At 37.7% G+C, this 14,303-nt stretch overlaps 1 protein-coding gene across 7 annotated transcripts in view; it reads left to right on the plus strand.

Annotated features, from left to right (window-relative positions):
- The window catches only part of RABGAP1 (RAB GTPase activating protein 1), a 132,342-nt gene that overhangs the window by 19,399 nt on the left and 98,640 nt on the right, over window positions 1-14,303 (plus strand). For 4 of the 7 annotated variants that reach the window (XM_039861477.1, XM_039861476.1, XM_039861480.1 and 1 more), the window contains one exon: window positions 1,187-1,386. In XM_039861477.1, coding sequence (XP_039717411.1) covers window positions 1,237-1,386 — 150 coding nt within the window. In that variant the 5' untranslated portion in view covers window positions 1,187-1,236. Of the gene's footprint in view, window positions 1-346; window positions 489-1,186; window positions 1,387-14,303 lie in introns of those variants that run through there. The other 3 variants (XM_039861474.1, XM_039861479.1, XM_039861475.1) reach the window with 1 other exon arrangement.

Here is a 14,303-nt window from a genome sequence, read left to right on the forward strand (position 1 = left end):
AGAGTTGATAGCCATTAAACAAGGGAATTCATTTAAATAGAAAGCAGCGAAGCGTTCAGGATTAGAGCTGTAGTTATACCAAGTTAAATGACGACCTCTTGGGGTTGCCATTTCCTTATTTGTTTAACATTATTGATGATTTAAAGTTTGCATTCAACTATAATATTTAGGGATTCTGTGATTCCTGTTGCCAGGTGGATATCTAGATGGGAGCCTTTTGAGGGGAAATAGTGCTTGGCATATGGTGTATGCTCAATAAATATATGTCCAGTTAAAAATCCGAAGCATAAATCAGGATACTTAATTGGAGAGACTAAACTGACTCAGAACTTTTACTTCTTTGAAGGTACAAGATGAGCACAGAGCTAGCGCTGCTTTGTTAATTGATTTAAGCTCTCTGGGTATGACATTGTATTGTTTGTTCTGTTGCTGTTTTGGCAACCAGATGAGAACATTGCCAAAAGTATGCAGAACCAGATTTTTAAATGGTAAGTGAGTTTGAGTTTTATTCCAAGAGTCAATAAATAATTGAATGGCTCTTCATAAGTGACGTATTGTTATACTTCTTGCTGGGAATTTTTGGCTTGAAACTCTCTTATTGGTAATATTCATATTGAATAAGATACTGTGAGATGGGAAGATTGAGTTTTTAATGAACTTCGGATATCTTGCTATGTAAAGTATTTCCCAGCTCTAGAATTTATGACTGCCCTGCCTTGAATTTATTTCTTTTGGGTGTTAATGTGAAATTTTGTTTCTTAAAAACGCACGTTAGTATTTATCCATAATGTTAGGAGAACCTTAGTTATTGTCCTAAGTGCTTTCAGTTTCATTTATGTATACAGTTTTACAAATTAAAAAATAGAAAACAGAAGTTGAGTACTTTATAATTTTTAAAGGCCTAAAATAAAATTGCAACATATGCCAAATAGTTTCTGTAGGTAAGCAGTTCTCGAGAGAGTATGTTTTATGTATTTCTTTGAAATCTGAAATATCTCAGCCCTGACTAACACTAAATTCTCTTACTTTCTGGAATAAAAAACCTAGAGTGTAAATGTTGAAAGTCTTGGGAAAATATTTTGGAAGTGTTTTAAAAATGTTTTTATATGTATTTTGTAAAAATTGGAGCATAATTGAATATCTGGCAGACTTTCTATATGAGTATCTTTTGGTTTTTGTTTTTCAGGCATTTTAAAAATATTTAATCATTCATGAGTTGAGTTTCATTCTTGAGTCATGGATGACAAGGCTTCTGTTGGAAAAATCAGTGTCTCCTCAGACTCGGTATCCACTCTTAATAGTGAAGATTTTGTCTTGGTTTCCAGGCAAGGAGATGAGACACCGTCTACAAATAATGGAAGTGACGATGAGAAAACAGGACTCAAGGTAAAACTCCATAACCAAAGTTTCTTTTGTTTATTAGGCTTGCTAAGCCTGCTGCGAAACTCGGCCTTAATTGGAAGATGTATGGAGTGCGAGTGAGAACATGAAAATAATATCCTTTCTTTTTTTTTAATGCTCAAGAGTTTTATTTACAATTAGTGACAAATTTATATTTGGTTAAGTTTTCAGTTTGATTGCTTCTAACCTTCTAATACCCCTAACCGTCAAAACTCGTGGCCATAGTATAAACATTTTTCATTTTAGCGTTGTTTTCACTTTCCCATTGAATGAGAAGTCACTGCTTTTTCGTTTGTTTGTTTGTTTTTGGTGTATGTAATATAAGGGCAGTGGCAGCAGTGCTGTTTATAAAAATGAGTTTTAGGATGATTGAAACAGAACTTTAAATTACTGCCTTTTGGCCACTTCTGTTTGTTTATATATATTTTCTCAGCAAACAGACAACTATTACTTCTTTTCCTATACTCTTTATTGTTCTTGTCTTTATGGATATAAATAAAAACAGTTTATCTTGTTACATCATTTAAAATAAGTAGCTCTAAAAGTATTTTGATTTCTGTTTACATCTTTTCATTCAGCAAGTGTTTATTGAGTATCAGCTGTGTGCCAAGTACTGTTCTAAATACTGAGGAAACAGTGGTGAATAAGACAGGCAAAGCCCCCTGCCTCCTGCAGCTTTTAATTTTCTTTAATTTAGAAAAGAGAATTATACAGTCATGGAGTGATCTCTCTGATTACTGTAGCACCTGTCTGGCACTTCATACAAATGTTACAATAATGTTGACTACATACCCTATTCTATGCTCTAAATCCTCACAACTGCTTTGTAACTACTAATTTGTACTTCATGCTCCCACAGTTTTTATTTTAATGGGGGAAATGGACTCTAAGCAAATAAAAAAAAAGGATATAAGGAAATTTAGGTGCTATAAAGAAAATCGAAGGGAGATATGTGGATAAAGAGGTACTATCTTGAAATGACATGTGAGCAGAGACCTGAAGGGCATGAGGAAGAAGGCCATGGAGAAACCTGAGAAAAGAGCTTTACACAGGGAACAGAAAATAACACAGACCCCAAGGAGGCTCACCCTTGTTAGGACAGAGATTAGAACACAGGGAATAAAGTAAATAAAAATTGCTAAAGGATGAGATTTAATGGTAGGTAGGGGCTGGATTATATAGAACTCGTAGAGCTTCGTAGGAATTTGGCCTTCGTCATAAATGTGGAGGGGATTTTTGGAGCGTTTCAAATGGGGGCATTATCTAGTGTACATTTGAAAAAGCTCACTGGCTGAGAGAGATGACATGTGAGGAGCTCTGTGGGCCTGCTCCCCAGCAAAACTGGGGGGACGTTTTTATTTAAAAAACAATAATTTAAAATCTCTAAGGGAATTACAGCAAACGAAGAAACATTTATTCAAGGAAATTACTAAAATTTGGTAAAGGATCTGTGGTATTTGAACCAAGACCCGTTTTTTTTTCCCTCCCTTATCCCAGCTGAGCAAGATGGTAGCTCCATTCCAGATTGGGTGGCAGAAGACAGGGTTCCTGCCCTCCCAGCTCCAAGTCAGAGGGCTGCCTTCCAGGGAACAGCAGGACAACAACATTTCTTACGCTGCCTCCAGGTGCCCTTTGCAGGCCAAGCATGAAGGGTCTTCTTTTTCCTCTCAGCCCTTACAGGGTAGAGGCTCTACTTTGGGCAAGTGCCGCTGAGCATCCCGGGATCCTGACTGCTTTTCCCTTTTCTCTGGTGTGACAGTGGTTTTGTACCAGTGGAGAAAAACCAGGAAGACCTGAGACTACTGTACCATCTCCCATACCCACCACATGCTTAGCTTCGGAAGATGGGGTGTCAGAGAGAAGCATGCCATTGTCTGTCCTTCCAATTTCATAGCCAAGGCTCAGAATTTGCCTGTAGTGAGAAGCAGGCCATGAAACAGCTCCTAATCTCTTCCCAAAGGAACTAACTTTATTTGCTAAGACTGCAAAGGGTACTCTCAAAAAACTGTGGAGATTGTGGTGAAAGGTAATTTAGAGGAGATCGGTAGGTCGATTGGACATCCAGGTTTCACCGTAGGATTGCTGGGAGGAGACTGCCTAGGATCAGAACAAAACTCAAACATCGACATCTGGAACTTTCCCTTCAAAGTAACCTCAGTCTGTTTGGTATAGTCTGTGGAACAGTTTACATCTGAGTGCATGGTTGAAAACTGTAGAGCAATCAGCCACTATTACTGGAGTTTAACATCTAGGTGTGGTCAGAGAAAGAGACAGAGTGCCCTGTAAAAACTTGTTTCATCCCAGGATGACTGCGGGCAAATCCACGTCTGAGCCCCCAGAGGAGCAATGTCAGAGGCTCAACACTATGGGAGTTAGGGGAATAGAATTTACTAAAATAAGCCATCCAGTCACCGAACAAATGAGGAAGCATAAAAAATACCAAGTTTAAGAGTGGAGAGATCAATACCAAGAATTGATACAATATATCATTTAAAATATCTAGTTTGCAACAAATAAGTTTGAAACGTGCAAAGAAACAAAATATAACCCATATATCATTAAAATAAGGACAGACTGCTGCTTGTGAGAGTGACACATTGGTTTTAATACGCACACTCTTCAAAGTAGCCATTATTACTATGTTCAGTGAGCTAAAATCATGCTTAAAGTATGATAATCAAGTTAAATAGAGAATATCATTAAGGAGATAGCAGTTACCAAAAAAAAAAAAAAACAAATGGAAATTCCGAGGTGGAAAAGCACAACTTAAATGAACAATTCACTAGAGAGGATCAACAGTAAATTTCAACTGGCAAAAAGAGTTAATGGGAGGTGATGTCATCAAAATGGCGGTAACAGGCGTTTTCTACCATTCTTCTCTCAAAGAACATTGATTTAGATAATCATTCGCAGACGAGAATACTTTTGTGGAAGTCTGGGGAGTCCAGCATAGAAGTTCTAACGTACCGTTGTAGCAAATAACATCCAAGATTCGACCCTTTGAAAACGTTAAAGGAATAGGTTCACTTTACCTGTGTCATTCCTCCCCCAAGGTGGCACAGCTCAGTGCCAAGAGAGACTCAGCTGTGATTTCTGAGTGTGTGTGATTGAGCATCTGGCTTCCTCAGCTGTGTGAGACACTCACTGAAAGGCCCATTTCTTTCTCATCCCGTCTGGAATACTGAATCGTGAAATGCATGACTTGGGGGCAGATAGTCTGGCTGAGAGGCTAGCAGCCAGGGCTGGGAATGGAATGTATCAAAGGGACACAGGTCCTACTAACTGCTTTGGGACTCTGTCAGGGAGCTCACCCACGAGCCACTGGGGATGCCCCCTTTAACCAACTCTCTCCCAACTGGCCATGGGTACCTCTGAGTTCCATGCACCTCACCCAGACACACCCCCACTCTATGACTGCCTCCCTGCACATGTCCTTCAGGTCAAGAATGGTATGAGCCTTCTTAGATGGCTAGTGAGCACACCCAGGAAGTCAGTCTGATTCTGGGATTGAGAGAAACCACACACTTGAGCATTCATCACCACCTTAGGTAAAGCAAATACAATCGAGAGCATCAATAACAGACTGGATCAAGCAGAAGAAATTACTGTGAAGTACAAGACATTATTTGAAATTAGTCTGAGAACACAGAAAAACATTTAAAAACAATGAAGAAAGCCTATGTGAACTATGGCATACCATTAAAATGAGGACTTTACATTATTTGAATCCTAGAATGAGAAGAGAAGAAAGGAGCAGAAAGCACATTTAGAGATGTAATTATTAAGAACTTCACAAATTTGGGGAGAGATTTGGCTATCTGAGTTCATGAAGTTTATAGGTTCCCCCCAAATTTGAACCTAAAACGATCCTCTCCAGGACACATTTTTTTTTAAAGCAGCAAGAGAAGAAAAAATCGCATTACAAGGGAACCCCCATACGGCTTTCAGTAGATTTCTCAGCAGAAACCTTGCAGGCCAGAAGAAAGTGAGATGATATATTCAAAGTTCTGAAAGAAAAAAAATAACAGCCAAGAATACTTCTATTTTGACAAAGTTAGCCTTCAGAAATGAAGGAGGGAGAAAGACATTCAGAAGTCAAAGATGAGGTAGTCAGGTCACCATTAGACCTTACAGGAAATGCTGAAAGTTCTTAATCTTGAAATAAAAGGATACTAATTACAGTCATACTTTAGTATGTACTAATTATATCTCCTATAGACACTGACATAGATGATCACTGGAATACACTTGCGAGTTAACAAGTAGAAGTTTGTTTCTGTGGTCACCTGATTTAGACAAGAATACTAGAACCATTTAATTGGGAATGATTTTTTTTCAGCATCAAAACTTCAAGGAATAAAGGAAAAATAGATAAAATTAGACTGCATCAACATTAAAATTTTTTCTGCCTCAAAGGTTACTATCAAGAAAGTGAAAAGATAATCCACAGAATGAGGAAATATTTGCAAATCATAAAGTAATCGTATTGGGATATATAGAGCTAAACAGCATAAAAGTTTTATCAGCAGCTAAATGGGTAAATAAAATGTATACATGGAATATTATTTGGTCATAAAAAGGAACGAAGTACTGATGCATGCTGCAACATAGATGAAACTTGAAGAATTATATTAAGTGGCAGGCAGGTCACAAAAAATCACAAATTACAGTTGACCCTTGAACAACATGGATATCGGCTATGTGGGTGCACTTCTACGTGGACTTTAAAAAATAAATAACACAATTGGCCCTTCATTTCTCATCTGCAGAGTCAACCAGCCATAGTTCAAACATTATTTTTGATCCATGGTTGGGAATCCACAGATGAGAGAGCTGACTATATGCATTGTTCTACACCATTTTATATAAGGGTCTTGAGCATCCATGGATTTTGCTCTCTGTGAGGGTATCCTGGAACCAACCCCCTGCAGATACTGAGGGATGACTATAGTTAAGTTTTGGGGAAGTCCAAAGTTATATGTGGATTTCCAACTGCACAGGGGGTTGTTTGGTGACCTTAGCCCCTGCATTCAAGGGTCAACTGTATGTGGCTCTATTACTGTGAAGTATCTAGAATAGTCAAATCTTTAGAAGCAGAAGATAGATTAGTGGTTGTTCAGGGCTGTAAATATTGGGGGACTAGGGAGTTAATACCGAAGGTTGTATGGGTGTTTTTTGTTTTGTTTTGTTTTGAGGTGAAGAAAATATTTTAAAATTCTCTTTGGAGATGGTTGTATATGTCTATGAAGGTACTCAAAACCATAGAAGTTATGCTTTAAATAAGCAGTTTCTATATGAATTATATCTAGGAGCTCTGTAGAGAATTGGCAGTCAGGGGCAGGACTGGTAGCAAGAAGAAAAGATAGGGGGCTCTTTTAGTCATGAAAGGGAGAGATAATGGTGGCCTGGACCAGGGGATGAATGTACTCTGATTCAGGATATATTTTCAAGGTAGAGCTGATTGGTTGTTAGTATAGGCAAAACTAGATGTGGGATTTGAGGCAGAGAGAAGTAAACAGTGATTCCTAGATTTGGCTCTGAGCTGTTAGGTTTATGGTGGTGCCATTTACTGAGATGGGAAAGAGATCGAAAGGTTTGGGGCAGGGGACGGGTAATCAATTTAGGACTTGTTAAATTTGAGATGACTATTAGATTTCCATTTCTAGATGTCATGTAGTTGGATGTATGAGATTGATGCTTCGATTGTGACTGGCATTAACAGTACATAGTCGGTATTCAAAGCAATGGGATTAGATGAGATCACCATAGAGTGAGCGTAGATACTGAAGAGATGAATAAGAGTTGATTTTAGGGTTACTTCAATATTTAGAGATTGAGATGAAGAAAGACCAGCAGAGAAGACTAAGAAGAAATAGCTAGTGAGATATAAGGAAAACTAAGACGCTGGAATTCCTTAGAAGAGAAATGAAGAAAACGTTTCAGGAAAGCTGGAGTAACCAGATGTGTTCTACTGAGAGGTTGCTTTAGATAGTGATGGAAGAATGATAAGATAGAAAAAAGCCTTGGTGATTAAGACTTTTTTTTTTTAAAGAGAGAGATGAGAGCATTATGTTAATTTTTAAAGTAGTGTTTGGTTTATTCTTCCTGATAAACCATTTATGGTAACTGAGAAGGACCCTCAGGACTCCTCCAGAGAACTTTTTTCTTGCTCTGTCATCCATCTTATTTATCAGAGATGGTTCTGTAGACTGGGAAATTGAGCAACATGTTCTCTAAATTTAAAATGTTTCCTCTACGTATTTCCGTATAATATCAGTATATCTATACAGTATATCGGTTTAGTGTGTGAAGAACTGGTAAGTGAAGTAGTGATCAAATTATTGTTAAATCTATGGTGTCATCAGAGGAAAGCATAATAGGATTACTGCAAATTTGTTGCTCACTTATGCTCATTCTTTTTGAAACACTGTTTTCTCAGCCACTAGTAGATTTTAAAATTGCACTGGATTTAGAAAACATTTAGAAGATATGTCACTTTTCCACCCGAAAAGTCCTAATTGAGTTGTTGAATATTCATTTGACAGCTAGTAACCTACCAAGTGCTGTTTTAGGCACTGAGGATAAGAACTCCCATTTTTGGAAATATGAGGACCTAAAAAACCTAAAAATGTCCCAGTACAAAATACTTGGGAAAGTTGGGTGAAATGTAACAAACAACCTTTCAATTGCCCAGTCATATTCATAAAAAAGTAAAGAAACTCCCTAAGAAACAAGCAAAGAGGAAGCAAAGCCAGAACAACACGTTATGAGCTGACATTGGGGCCTCAGTGGTGGAATTTGCTGTTCTTTATAACCAGTGGACTTGGATTTTACAGAGACTTGTTGGAACTGAGATTTCCTCATAAAGTGCTCTCGGGCTAGCTACATCCTAACTGAAATGATGGACTTGAAAGGATGGACAGTCACAGGAAGAGAATAAGGAAGCTTAACCTTAGCTTGAACACTGGTTTGGAGGAGAGACTCAGTGAGAATTTGTACCCATATATTTGGGCTTTGCCTTCCTGTATATTTGGGGTTTGAATTTGTACTTCTTGCAAGTTCCAGGGTTGATAGTACTCCTGGGGGTGCCTGATAGAATCAGTTGCAGAACTCCTTTGGCGGGACGTACTTGCCACCCAGGCTGCTTGGTACTCTCACAGATAACCCTGATAAAGAATAGCACACAATCCAAAGTTTACAAACATATGCAGAGGACAGTTCATTGTGAGCAGAATCAGCAAACTCCAGCAGGATCAATTCTCACCAGAATTTAGGCATTTGGATGATTAATGGTAACCTTAAGATAGATGTGATTAAAATGCTTAAAGATTTAAAGAAAAAATTTACAAACATTAGAAAAGAACAAAACTATCTAAAAATTTAACCACTTCCTGTTTGCTGGCAGCGCTTGCGGCTGCAGTGTTCACCCCAAGATAACTAGTGGATTATAGTTCTAACCCCCAAAGTTTGCCAAAAAATATCTCACTTTTTTCGCATTGCTCTAATATAGCGATAGTCTTTGGAAAGAAATGGCATTCTATATATAGTATTCTGTTTTTAGTAGTGATATTTCCATTTACAAAATATAGTAATTCTTGATCGCTGAAAATGTCAAATCCTAGAAGACATAGCATTCCTACACGTGATGTTAAATTAATGCAGGCAGCGAGCTGCACTTTTTTTTCTAAATGTCAAATAGAGTAAAAGATGATGCAAACTAAAAGTAGAACTTCTACAAGTGAAAACTAGAGCCAGTGAAATTAAAGGTGCAGTAGAGGTGTTAAATAGAAGAATAGACATGGTTAAAGAGAGAATCAAATTCCTGCAAAATGAATCTTAGGACATTATCCAGAAGACAGCATTGAAAATGATAAAATATGAAAGAGCAGTTAAGAGACATGGAGATTTGGCTGAGAAGGACCAACATATACCTAAGTATTCCTTAAGAATAGAACGGGAGAGAAGGAATTACTTGAGACAGTAGCTGAATATTTTCCAGAAGTGATAAAAGACATAAATCCTCATCTTTAAAAAACGGTGAGTCCCAAGCAGCATGACAGTGAAACTGCACAATGTCGCCACCAGGAAGTTCTTAGACTAGAGGAGAATAGAGATGAATTAGACGTGGTTCCTGTTCTCACGATGCTTATAGCTTAGGGTAGATGACAGTTGTTAAAAATCTTGTTATAGTTGTTTCTCCCAGTCTGTGTAACAAGCTAACTCAGAACTCAATGGTTTAAAAACAACAATTTATTATATCTCACGATTTCGTGGATTGGGGAGTTTTGCTGCTCTTGCTTAAGCTCGTATAGCCTCATTCAACTGATAACGTTGGCTGGGACTGGGCATGACGTGGATGGCTCACTCGCTCTTCATGTGGTCTTCGGTCTTAGGCTTCTTCACGGCATGGTGGTCTTTGGGCAGATGTGGAAGCTGTCAAGTTTTTTTTTTTTTTTTTTTTAAGGCCAAGGCTTAGAAATTACATGGTGTCACTTCTGCCACCTTCTTTGGTCAGAGCAGGCTAGCCCAGAATCATTCATGTAGGGAGATAGACTGCCTCGTGATAGGGGAACGGTGAATTCAGAACATGTGTTTTCACTACCCGACTCCTCTGGGACAGGAATCTTGCACCTTTATCTATTAGCCAGAGACACTCTACAAATGTTGGTTGGGGTGCTTTATGAGGTGATACTTCTTAGGGGGAAAGTTCAGTTAGAGAATTTTTTAAACTTTTTAATCTTCATTGTTTTCTTCTTGAAAAATCCATCTGACATTACTTTAGTTGGAAAAAAGTTGCCACGTTTTATTAAAATAGCAGATACAGAAGTCACTCCATCTTACTTAGTATTGCCTAAACTAATCTCGCCTCCGTTTCTGGTTATTATTTGTTTTGCAACCGAATGATCTTGTCTTCTATAATGCAGCTGTTTTATTCAGCAAGCTGAGTTCCTGAACCGTAAACACATAGATTAAGTGGATCAGGGTGGCGGCAGGGGAGACACATAAGTATGTCATCATGACAAAATTCATCAAGTTCTAGAATATAGATCTAAGAATTACAGGATAACATAATTGCTTCCTTAAAGAAGAAGAGAAAGGTTTCACAGAATAGGTAGCAGTTCAGCAAATCCTTAAAGAATGACTAATAATTTCCCAAAGGAGTTAGTTTGTGACATGTGGAAAGATTCAGGGGCTCGAAAGGGCCTGGAGTCAGGACCACTGCATGCAGCAGACCTGCAAGTGCCTCCTTTTCTTTTTCTCTCAAGATGTAAATAGCCTAAAAGAATGTGTGCTTAATATAGAAAATTCAGACAATTTAGAAAAATAAGTAAAACCCAGTCTTAATTCCTTTATTTAGTGAAACAATCGTAAATATTTTGGGTCTTTTCTTTAGTTGACTTTTTAGTATAACTTCCCAAGGTTCTGTTACTCCTCCTTTTTTACTTTAAGTTAATGTTAATAATTCTTAATGGTAATTTTAGGTGTTTTCTCTGGTCCTGCATACCGTAAGATCAAAAGAGGTGGATAATCAGAACAGCTGCAGTTTATAAATGAGGCACAAAGAAATTTGAGAATTTATTAAAGATCCCAGAAGGAGTAAGGAACGTGTGAGTGGCTTTGAGATTGGTAACTATACCTTCCATTATCCAAACTGGACTTCTCATTCTTTTGTACCTCGCTTTTGATAAAACTGAGGTTTATCTACTTGTTTCAAAATAGCTCTGCTTTAACACCGAAACTGAGCAACATTACTCAATTTGAATCATCTTCATTTATATTTTATCTGCAACATGATACAAGTAGTGGGAAGTGTAGATCATCAGCAATTTGTCTTTAAATTTTTAATCACCTATGGACTTCTCAAGCACACACTGCCATTTCCTTTCTTGAAGACATAAAACCTCCACTGGAAAAGGGTCTCGTACTGCCTAGTGTATAACTGGCAGATCAAGCGGGGGCCTAGTTGGTATCGTTGCCATGAAGGGAAATGGGCTATAAAGTTAGAAGCAGAAAATTAAACCAGGAAATGACTGGATGTTGCCTTTGGAACATTTTGTCCTTTGGTTCCATAAATGCAGCCAGTTTTGCTTTCAAGGAAACGGACTTGTAGCCAATTCTACTGTAAAAGTTATTACCTTTATTTCATGTATTTAGAAAGGACAGATGTTTTTCCAGTAATGCTTCTTTTTACGTGAGTAGTAGTAGTTTTTTTCTGGACTATGGAAAGTAGAAAAACTACTTTTTAAAAAAGTTACTTGCTTTTTTGAACCTCAACTCCAGTAGATAGATCAGAGTTAATTTGCAGATAAATAAGAAAGCTGAAACGGGTAGGAAGATATTAATTGGATGCTTACGATATGCTTACTTATTGGCAGATACTGTGATATAAGAAATGAGAATAATCTCTGTAAAAATAACAGTGTCTGAAATATAAATAATAAGTGCCTAGTAATCATATTGTGGTATCATTGAACCCTCATGGCAGTCCTCTGAGCTAGATGTGAACATCCTCATTTTAGCAATGAGACAGTTGGACCTCCCAGAGGTTAATTTGTCCACAACCAAGATTTAATGTCAGAGTCATGCCCCAAACTCAGGTCTGTCTTACTGTAGGGCCTGAGTAAGGCTACGGAGGACACTTGCATAGGCTACATTTTGTACAACCTCAGGAGGGTGCTGTTCACATAGGCCATGATGTAATGGTGCCCCCTGGAGTTGTGCCAAAGCTAGTGCTTGTCCCCAATTTTTTTTTTTACCATCACCCTGCTTTGTAAGAGAACTATGGATACCTCATTCACCATGCAATCTCTGTCCTTGTAAACATTTATGTCTGCTTAAGAAACTGCTCAGTTGGCTACTTTGTACTTGTTTTTTGCCTTAACTCAGGACTGTTTCCTAAAGAACTCTCCCTTCTTCTTAATATAGATTACATGAAGACGAACAGAAATCTAAATATGACCCCTATATGTGTTATTCATTCATATTTGCTTTCTTTTTTAATTTTTATATTTGTGCAAAATTAAGTTAGATGTCTTTGTTGGACTTCAAAATAAAGTTTATTGTTTACGGACTGCAGCATGCTATTTGGCGTCCTGTATTTTTTATTTTAAATGTTAAACCTTAGTGATACTCTCAGAATAATAGGAAGCGATGATATTCGGTTTTGTTTTTTTAAGCAGTTAACAAAGCTAAAATAAATTGTTCAGATTTTATTTTCTGTAACTAACCGAAAATCTGTAGATATCCAATATCCAAATTGATAAAATAATGCCTCTATTTGCATTTATAAACTTCACTTCAGTAAATGTGTACTTCAGATGTACTCTGTACCAGTTACTACTCAGAGCTTTCGGAATATAGAGAATTTGAGAAATAGTCTTTGCTATCTAATAATGCCCAGTATGGCTCAAGGGAATCACTAAACAAATATTCTCTAAAACAGGTAGCAATGCTAGAATAAGATATGTATGCTAATATTATGGGTAGCACTCCCTAAGGCGGGAGTGATTGATTACACCCGGGATAGTGGGGTTAAAATCTTTTAGCGGAGGTAACAGAATTTAAACTTGGCCTTCAAACAAAGAAGAGGAAGGCTTTTCAGGAAAAACAAGAGTCTCTGTAGAGGCTAGAGGCTTGAAGTGTATGAAGTGTCCTGGGAAGGTTGAACAGTTCAATGTGACTGATAAGAGATGGCACGGCAGATGGGGGAGAGCTGTGCGAAACTCACAGAATATATGAATTTGGGCTTTATCTTATGGGCATTGAGGAAACATGGAAGGGTTTAAAAAAAATAAGGCAGGGCTTGGTCAGAACTAGAATTTGCAATTATAATTCAAATGGCAATATGAAAGGTGGGTCACAGTGGAGAGGAAGGAGGCATAGAAACTACTGCTTTGCAGAAGACTTACGTAAAATGAAGGGCTGGCCTATGGTTTAGCTATGCAGAGAGAAAAGAAGGACATACTCAATTGGACAAGGATCGGTAGGATTTGTGAGTAGTTTTGTAATGACAAGGATAATCATGATCCTTTGGCTACTGAAGGGTTAGTAGCACAATTCAGTGATTTTAAAAAAAAGATACAGGAGGATGATCAGTGAGTTTTGACACAGTAACTTTGCAGTACCTAACTGAAAGTGTCCAGAAGACAGTTGAGGAAGGGGTTGTAGATACAGATGAGTGATTATTTGTTTATCATTGAGAGTAGGTGAGATGGCATAGGAGAGTCTGTAAAATGAAGTTATTGCCAAAAACAGAATCCTGGACGAACACCTTTTGAGGGGCAGATAGAGAAAAGGAACAGAAAAGGAATGGCATCTTTTGTAAAAAACCACATTTTTAAAAAGACTCTGTAGAGCGGTTTTAGATTCACAGCGAGCTTGAGAGGTAGGTGCAGAGATTTCCTATGTAATCCCTGCCCCGCACATGCACAGCCTCCTCCACTATCTCTTTACTCTTTCTATTTTAAGTCTGTTTTATTGAGGTAAAATTTATACACAATAAAATGTAACCCTGTTAGGTGTATAGTTCTGTGAGCTTTAGTGAATATAAACTCATGTAACCACCACCACCACAATCAAGAGTATTTTCATGACTCCAAAAAATCACTTTGTGCCTTTTCTTAGTCAATCCTTTCTCCCTCCTTCCCAGCCCTTGGCAACTAATCGTCTGATTTCTCCCCCTGTAGTTCTGTCTTTTCCAGAATGCCATATAAATGGAATCATACAGTATATAGCCTTTCGTGTCTGGCTCCTTATAATAATGCTTTTGAGATTCATCTTTGTTACTGCATGTATTAGTAATTCATTCCTTTTTATTGCTGAGTTGTATTCCATTGAATAAATATATGGCTGTTTGTTCATTCACCAGTCAATGAATATTTATATTCAGTTTTTGGTGATTA

This window comes from Pteropus medius, unplaced genomic scaffold (assembly GCF_902729225.1).
Source record: "Pteropus medius unplaced genomic scaffold, Ma_sr-lr_union100, whole genome shotgun sequence".
Lineage (NCBI taxonomy): Eukaryota > Metazoa > Chordata > Mammalia > Chiroptera > Pteropodidae > Pteropus > Pteropus medius.